This window comes from Miscanthus floridulus, chromosome 5, assembly GCF_019320115.1.
Source record: "Miscanthus floridulus cultivar M001 chromosome 5, ASM1932011v1, whole genome shotgun sequence".
NCBI classification, from domain to species: domain Eukaryota; kingdom Viridiplantae; phylum Streptophyta; class Magnoliopsida; order Poales; family Poaceae; genus Miscanthus; species Miscanthus floridulus.
The window spans coordinates 7,262,857-7,271,735 of record NC_089584.1 but is presented as its reverse complement, the minus strand read 5'-3'; the positions used below and the strand labels follow the sequence as shown (position 1 = coordinate 7,271,735).

The 8,879-nt window shown below is 45.6% G+C and overlaps 1 protein-coding gene across 1 annotated transcript; it reads left to right on the top strand.

Moving 5' to 3' along the window:
- The first annotated feature begins 5,299 nt into the window (after window positions 1–5,299).
- On the top strand, window positions 5,300–8,477 carry LOC136454199 (uncharacterized). The gene is made up of 4 exons (XM_066454712.1): window positions 5,300–5,315; window positions 5,796–5,868; window positions 5,966–6,440; window positions 6,531–8,477. The coding sequence occupies exons 1-4, from the start codon at window positions 5,300–5,302 to the stop codon at window positions 8,475–8,477; spliced, it is 2,511 nt and encodes an 836-aa protein (XP_066310809.1).
- Window positions 8,478–8,879: the final 402 nt, after the last annotated feature.

Genomic DNA, 8,879 nt, shown 5'->3' with positions numbered 1-8,879 from the left:
CAAAGCTTCTGGGAGAGAATTGGGTGGGGCTGTGAGCGAATCACCAAGTCAGTGAGCTTTGGACCTCCAGGCCGCCACATGATACTCATCCCGGAGCAGCCCCAAGCCTCATCCTCCTCTTCTGTTGGGAGCTATGGAAACACCGCCACGAGGTTGTCTTCAGGCACCTGCCCCCCAGCGCCGATCGCCTGATTGCGGCTCGTAGAGCTTCTGTCCAGTTATGGCAATGCAGAGTGCCAAGGAAAGCCACCCCCATCTACAACTTCTGGAGTTCAATTCAATTGATGTAATCAAATTCTCCCCCCTCTATCTCCCGATGTAACCCCGGCGCCATGCCATTACTGTGGCCCTTCCGGGCCTATTCCACCAACCGGGTTCACCCCCGGGCATCTGTGGTAATACATTTCAGGTGGGGACCCTTCGTCTCCCCCCCCCCCCCCCCCCCCCCCCCGTTCCAGTCAAAAAAATTAATGTAACCCCGGCGCCATGCCATTACTGTGGCCCTTCCGGGACTATTCCACCAACCGGGTTCACCCCCGGGCATCTGTGGTAATATGTTTCAGGTGGGGACCCTTCGTCCCCCCCCCCCCCCCCCCCCCCCCCGTTCCAGTCAAAAAAATTAACTTTTACTTGCACAGTTTCTTGTTGAAGTTCATCAACTCTGCTGAAGACTGATGATACACCCTAGGTCCCTAGCTTAGACTGGGTAGTATATCTTGGCTGTTAGTATAAATATTAAATAATCATGTTTTGCGTCGCAAGCACAAGACCCTTCTCCTCCTCTGGGAAACAAGTGTATAAGTGGGAAATGTGTACATACTTCAGTTGTGATCCTATCTTGATCTTTCCAAGAGCCTTCAGGTCATCTAGTGGATTCAGGTCAGCACCATGCATAAATGATGACAGTAGCAATAGATCAAAGATAATTAACGCTGGGGTTGACATGCACAGCTTCTGTAAATTAACACAGATTAGGAGACAATATACGTACCGTTTATTATATAGTAATTTGGTATTATTAATAAATAGAAAATTACCTTGATGCATAGCCACCACCTAATGGCAAAGGGTACAACGGCGGACGATCAGCATATGATTTTTGTTTCAAAGAAATATATAGATTCGAGTTTAGAGCTTGTTTGGATCCGATTATTTTTGCAGGAATTTCAAAGGAATCAAATTCCTTTATTTTAATGACATCATACACCATTTGGAATGGAGAAAAGCAGTCAGCCGTTCAAGAGAAAAGGAATCGCTTGGTTTAATTTTTTTTACTAGTAATCCTCTTGCAGCCCATTGAATGGAAACTCTCACCTGCTTCACAAAACATGGGATTTCAGTCATACTTTTTTTTACTAGTAATCCTCTGGCAGCCATGGAATGGAAAATCTCACCGGACAAGAACCTATGGCGTGGCGATTTCAGTCATCTCAGATTCTAGGAGGTGTGGAAGTAAGAGCATCTCAGAGAGGTAAAAAAACACTTTCAATCTTGACTTTTTTTAGCACGATTGAATAAAAAAACTGCTCCCAATTCCCTATCTCAATTTATGCAAAATTGTCTTCTATATTATAGGGATGAGATTTTGAAAATTGTTGGAGAAACCAAACAATATAGTTAATTTTATGGGTGAGTCTATACAACTGATGACAGATTTGACAACAACAAATCTGTCATATTTTAACCAATCAAAAGCTGACAGCTCAACAGGAAAAAAACTGACAGATACTACAAACAAAAATCTGTCAAATTCAATATATGCATATTAGGATCCCATAACGGGTTTCTCAAACCCAACATCCATTAATAGAAGACCGGCCTCAAGCCCTCAACTCAGAATGTTGTTGAATCAATCAACAAGGAACACACGCTTCAAGGGACAAACAAATACTGGAGCTCTGCCGGCACACTGACACACCCAACAGCTCCATCCGCAGGCACATTCCCAACACTTCGTTGAACGTTTTCTGGTGAAGAACAACCGTCACTTACTCACTTGTTTCTATTTTCCAATCTCATGTTTCTCAAATTCATGATAGACGAGTATTACACTTGTAACAAGATAACCACCAGCTGACTACATATTCACACTTGAACCTGGATCTGCTACTCATGCATGATATCATAGCAATCCATTGTCACCACGAACGGCATGACATTTGCAAAGAACATAAGTCAAGTAATTTTGCTATAAAATCTGACAGACAGAAGCTAGAGACTGGAAATACAAGAAACCATATCATTGTGCGGAAAAAAACTTGTCAAAGTCTTTTTAAAGGAATTGAAGAATAAGCCCATACTCAAGCAGACTAGCAAGATGTTCGTGTTTTATTTCCAAGAAATCCCTGAAGAAGAAGAATACACAGGTTTCCCCCGCCAAACATGGCATCATTGCCACTCCACAAACTGATCCACTTCTTGGACAACGCAACATGGTGAACCTGCTCAAAAACCTGCAAAGAAAGAAGGAAGGGGACAAAACAAGGCCATGTTCGGCAGAACTGAAAAATACTGTTCCGGCTGATTGTTGTGAGAGAAAAATACTGTTCTGGCAGGACATGAATAGTGTTTTTGTGAGGTGGCTGGCCAGCCGGCAACCAGCCAGCCAGCCAGCCGAACACAGCCCAAGTAACGAGCACCAATTCCACAATTGAAGCGAAGAAATGGACCAAAATAACGCATGATCAAATGACCAAAACACATACTACAACAACAACAACAATAAGGCTTTAAGTCCCAAATAAGTTGGGGTAGGCTAGAGTAAACCCAGCAGAAGCAATCAAGATTCAGGCACGTGAATAGCTATTTTCCAAGCACTCCTATCTAAGGCTAAGTCTTTAGGTATATTCCATCATTTCAAGTCTCCTTTTATTGTATCTACCAAGTCAACTTCAGTCTTCCTCTGCCTCTCTCACGTTACTATCCTGGCTTAGGATTCCACTACGCACCGGTGTCTCTGGAGGTCTCTATTGGACATGTCTAAACCATCTCAACCGGTGTTGGACAACCTTTTCTTCAATTGGTGCTAACCCTAATCTATCACGTATATCATCGTTCTGAACTCAATCCCTTCTTGTATGACCGCAAATTCAACGCAACATACGCATTTGAGATGAATGGAGGATTAGGATGTGGACATATCCGACCCGTGTAATAACCCCATGTTCACATCGGGCCCGTTAAATCCCAAAGCATGATCCGACGTATAGAAATTTGACAGATACAACTTTAAAAAAAACTGATGACAGATAAATAGCAAAACTCTAATTTTATTTAGCGACAACTCATTGATTTACTAATGGGGATGCTCTAAATAAAGAACAGGTCTGCACAAATTAAAGATAATTCAACCGTCAACCAACGAATCAGAAGGTTCCACGGATACATCCCAACGCAGCAGCGCGCATTACATTTGTGATTTGTTGACTGATGAAAAATTTCGAACTAGTCATCTCTCGCTCCTAGCCTAGTGCTAGCTGGTGCTAGCTGCACGCATGTGGCAAGAACCACGTGGCCCTCAACCTAAACGCAGCTAGCGAATACATACAAAACTCAGACGGCACGAACTCCGTCCGTTGGCCATCGCCGCCGTCTCTGTCCTCCGCCCACCTCGTCTCCCCCCGTTCGAGAGCCGCGGATCCGGCCGGCCGTCCGGTCCCGCAGGTCGTACACGCCGCAGACGCGAAGGTTCCACTTCCGCCCTAACCCTACGTGTCGTACCTGGCATTGCTGGGGAACCCTTCGTCGCCGTCGGCGTCCACGGCGCCGGCGTACCTGTAACCCGACGCGCGGAGGGCGACCGAGCAGCTCCGGCTTACGAAGAGAGACTGGTCCTCCAACGCGACCATGCCCACGCGCCGCCGCCGCTGTCATCGTCGTCGTTCGAGTATTCCGGTTGGAACACGCTGAACCCCATCACTGGTTCCTGGTTCACCGGGCTGAAGAAGATGGTGTAGACACCGTCTTCCTTGACGATGCTCCAGCGGACCATCAGCAGCTTGTCGTTGTCGCCGCGTCGTGCGCCTCTTGCTCCTCCGCGTCCCCGCGAGGGCGGGCTCCAGCTCCTCCTTCCACGGCGTCTGCTGGATCACGAACCTCTCGCGGGCGACCTTTACTACTAGCCTTCTCCCGCCGCCGCCGGTGGCGAGGTCGAACGCGTAGAGGTTCCTCGGTTGTCTACCGCGTAGAGCTTGCCGCGGAAGAAGGCGACGTACTCGTGCCGCGTTCGCGGCGGGTGTTCGCAGCGGGTGTGTAGCGCCCACGAGCCGCTGGAGGCAGATCCCGATGGTCGGTTCTCTCGCACGCTGGGTTTGAACAGAGCGGCGACGATGAGCCCGCCGCCCACCGAGATAACTTTGCCGAATGCGGATCAGTTCCTGTACTGAGCGTACGGGTCGACTCAAATGGCAGAGGCGGTAGCTTCATCGACTTCCCGGACAAGGGGTTCCCTAGGACGCAGGAGGGCGCGGGGTCGTTCACCTCTAGCAGAATCCAGCGGCCGAAGGTGCTGTAGCAGCGGAGCTCGTAGCCGCCAGGGAGCCACCGCCCGAGGGCGTGCTGCTCCCCGTCGCAGAGGCTTTGGAAGTAGTCGTTGTTGAAGCTGATCCACGGCAGCGGCGGCGGGAGCAGCGGGCGCTGCTTCTGTGCGTCGAATGAATGAATGAATGAAACAAAATGGCGATACACTAGGCATTTGAACTGATTTCTTCCTGTTTACCCTCCGCTCGACTCGTGGAATTCGTTAGGGCTCCTATTTTCATTCGATCCGTTCTTTGACTGGGCCGTCTGGGCGTGGCGGGCAGTCGCGTAAATTTTTAAATGGGCTTCTCTGGGCGACACACGTGGTCCAATTCCTTCTTTTACAGCCCATCGAGGAGGCTCCAATCCAATGGAACAAACAAGTTGGCCCTGGAACTGGAGGGGGGCGTACGTTCTCCGCGGCCCGTGGGCAGTGGCCCATCTACTCGCAATCATCCTCAGTGATGATAAAGAACCTCTAGATTGGCTTCACTGCGGTTGCCGACTGCAAAACGGAAATGTTGTGGTGCTGGCGTCCGACCGTTCGGATACCGCGTTGGCCCTGCACGCTACCAGCTCAATAGGCATGTTTCTCTCTACTTTCCATCATGCTTTTAAAAAAAAGACAACGATATTTCCCAACTCGCACGGTCATCGCGGCGTTCCCCGCCGCTCACTTCTCCAGCACGATTGCCGCTCGCCGTAGCCTTCTCAAGCGCGGGGCCCAGGCCCGGCCCTGGGGAGGGGCGAGAGGGGCAGTCGTCCCAGGCCTAGGGAGCCGATGGGCCCCTCCCCAGGTATGTAGAGTATACATTAGTATTATTCAGCATCTCAGAGCCCAGTAACATACGGAGGCAGCCAGGCACGCAGCAGCCCAGTAACACACGCATCTGTCACGAACTCGTCTCCGCGATCACGCTCCGCACGACGACGCGACTCGTCTCTGATTTCTCGGCTTCGACTGTTGGACTTCCTCTACATAGATGTGCTCGGCTCAGGGTCAGGCCGTCAGGGACATCCTCACGCCACCGCCGCAAGGCATCGAGTCGATCGCCGGCCGGGCACGTCCGCATAGGGCGAGGACGACGAGTCGGCAATGACGTATTCTACGCTTCGAGCAGGGAGGCGGCAGCAAGTCAGCAACCAGGTACGAATCTCTTCCTAGGATCCCTAATCATGTACATAGCCGACGCTACCCAACTTTTATGTAATTGTGTATTTATGTTGAATCTAATAAGTGTTTTTGTCATTTTGTGATTGATTAATAAGTGATTCAGGGACCACGACTGCCGAACATCATTTAGGATTTGCAAATTGTGATTTAATCTGCAAGGCACTTGACTCCCTAAGGTAGTGTATACTTATTTAATCTTTGTGAATTTACTTGTCTAGCATAATGATATTATTTAAAATTATTGTTACTAATTGTTTCTCTAAATTTTAACAGTACCATGTCATCAAGAAAGTATCCTTCTGGCAACGACAAAAGAAAGAAGAAAAAGCGAATAGATGATTTGGTAGAATCACAGAGAGGGGCTCTTCATAAATTTCTTAAGAGTAATACAAGCACTTCAAGAGATCCAGATGCATTGGCGATAGTTGCTGCGGAGGAACCAGCTAATGCTAATCCAGAAGATCAGGACCATATGGAAGGCAATGTTAACATCGACGTGGATGAACATAATGTGAGTGATCATGAGCACGTATTTAATTCAAATGAAACAGAACCTACTATTATTGATGAGGATCCAGTTTCTATCGATATTTATGATCCAAGAAATTGGGATAAACTTGATAACAAAGCAAAGGATACATTAGTTGAGAAGGGGCCTATAAGAGAAGAGAATCTTGAATTCCCTTGGGATGCCAATGATAGACATTTTTCCTATGCATATTACTCTAGAAAAATGAGCAATGGAGAGGTACATGATAGAAAATGGTTAGTTTATTCCAAACACTTGGACAGAGCATTTTGCTTTTGTTGTAAGCTTTTTAATTCTAACAAATGCAAGAGTTCATTGGGGAATGATGGGTTTAGAGATTGGAGGCATGTCAATGAGAGGTTAAGGGAGCATGAAATTAGTGTTGAGCACATTTCCAATATGACCTCATGGAATCAATTGAGAATTAGGCTGCGGAAACAACAAACAATTGACAAAGAGTTGCAACAACAAATCTCAAAGGAGAAAGAGCGCTTAAGGCTAGTATTATTAAGAATAGTTGCCATTGTGAAATTTCTTGGCAGACGTAATTTGGCTTTTAGAGGATCTAATGAGCAGCTTTACAATGATCAAAATGGGAATTTTTTAGCTTGTTGTGAGATGGTTGCAGAATTTGATTCGGTAATGCAAGACCATCTTAGACGTATTCAAAACAAAGACATTCATTATCATTATCTCAGCCACAAAATTCAGAATGAGTTGATTTCTCTTATGGCCTCTGATATTACAAATTCTATCATCAAGATTGTTAGAAGAGCCAAATATTTCTCTGTTATTCTTGATTGTACCCCAGATATTAGTCACCAAGAACAAATGAGTTTATTGGTTCGATGTGTTGACATGGTTGATGGTAAAATTAAAATAGAGGAATATTTTCTTGGTTTCTTGAAGGTAGATGACACATCAGGTCATGGGCTCTTCAATGTTTTGGTTGATGCCATTAAGTCACTTGGTCTTGATATTGATGACATTAGGGGACAAGGTTATGATAATGGTTCTAATATGAAAGGAAAACATAAGGGCGTTCAAAGTCGGCTGCTTGAAATTAATCCAAGAGCCAAATATGTGCCATGTGCTTGTCATAGTCTTAATCTTACTCTTTGTGATATGGCCAAGTCTTGCACTAAAGCTGACACTTTTTTTGGAATTGTGCAACGAATATATGTATTATTTGCTGGTTCTACCAAAAGATGGAAATTTTTGCTTGATCATGTTGATGGTCTAACTGTGAAATCATTATGCAACACACGTTGGGAGAGTCGGATTAAAAGTGTTACAGCAATTAGATATCAAGCTCCTCGGCTAAGGGCAGCTTTACTTGCATTAAGTGAAGATCCTGATGTTGAATCCAAGGATAGGAGTGATGCAAAGAATTTATTTGATGTTCTTGGCAGCTTTGAATTTATTTTTGGCATGGTTATTTGGCATGACATTTTATTTGTTGTCAATAAAGTGAGCAAAAAATTGCAATCATCATCTATGTGCATTGATTCTGCCATGCGACAGATAGAAGGCATAATGGATTACTTTGAGACCTACAGGAATAATGGGTTTGCTTCTAGTATGGTCATTGCTAAAGAAATTGCATCTGAAATGGGTGTTGTGCCATCATTTCCTATAAAGCGTCGTGCTCTTAGAAAGAAACATTTTGATGAAAATAATAGTGAGGAAGTCATCTTGCAAGCTGAGAAGGATTTTAAAGTTAGTTATTTTCTGGTATTGGTTGATATGGCAAAAATATCATTGAAAAGTAGATTTGACCGACTCGAGTCATTTAATGAGATATTTGGGTTTTTAATGAGTTCAACAATCTTGAAGTCCTTGGATGGTCCTGAACTAAATTTGTGTTGCACAACATTGGCAGTAGCTTTCTCTCATAATGGCTCATCTGACATTGATTTGAATGATCTAATTTCTGAGCTAAGGGTTCTGCAATCCGCTTTGCCAGAAAGAGACATGACAGCTATGGAGATTTTTGAGTTTGTTACAGAAGGTGATTGTTATCCTAATACTTCCATTGCTTATCGCATCTTGTTTACTATGCCAGTGACTGTGGCATCAGCTGAAAGAAGCTTCTCAAAATTAAAATTGTTGAAGAACTATTTGAGATCTACAATATCGCAAGAGAGGTTAAATGGATTGGCAACATTATGCATTGAGAAGCGATTGTTGGATGAGATTGATATTGAAACCATCATCGATGACTTCGCATCAAGGAATGTTAGAAGAAATTTTTGAGGTAATTTAATATGTATACAAATGATTTCATATGAACATTGCTTTTGCATTCAGTTAACTGCTTACTAGCAACATTTTGTAAATGTGTGTGTATATGCTATCAATGGGTAGTACCAGTACTATTATCATATTCATATAAAAAGGTCCAAAATTTTAGCTTTGTTCTAGGTCAAAAAAAACTCAGGGCCGGGCCTGGCGGGGCCCTCGCTGCGGGCACGACACCCGCCCGCTGCGACCTTCTCCGGCGTGGGGGCGCCTCGCCGCGAGAGGCCACACCTGCCCGATCGACGTTATGGCCTCCACTACGGGTGCCGCACGCCGAGGGCGCCGCCTGCCCACTGCCATCCTCCTTCACGGCGCCTAGCGCCGGATCTCGCTGTGCATTGCTACGCCCGCTCGCTT

Excerpts from the sequence above, each read along its gene's own strand:
- LOC136454199 (XM_066454712.1), top strand. Across the intron at positions 5,869-5,965 it reads AAGGCACTTGACTCCCTAAG|TACCATGTCATCAAGAAAGT; the intron begins GTAGTGTATACT and ends AAATTTTAACAG. Across the intron at positions 6,441-6,530 it reads GAAAAATGAGCAATGGAGAG|AGTTCATTGGGGAATGATGG; the intron begins GTACATGATAGA and ends AACAAATGCAAG.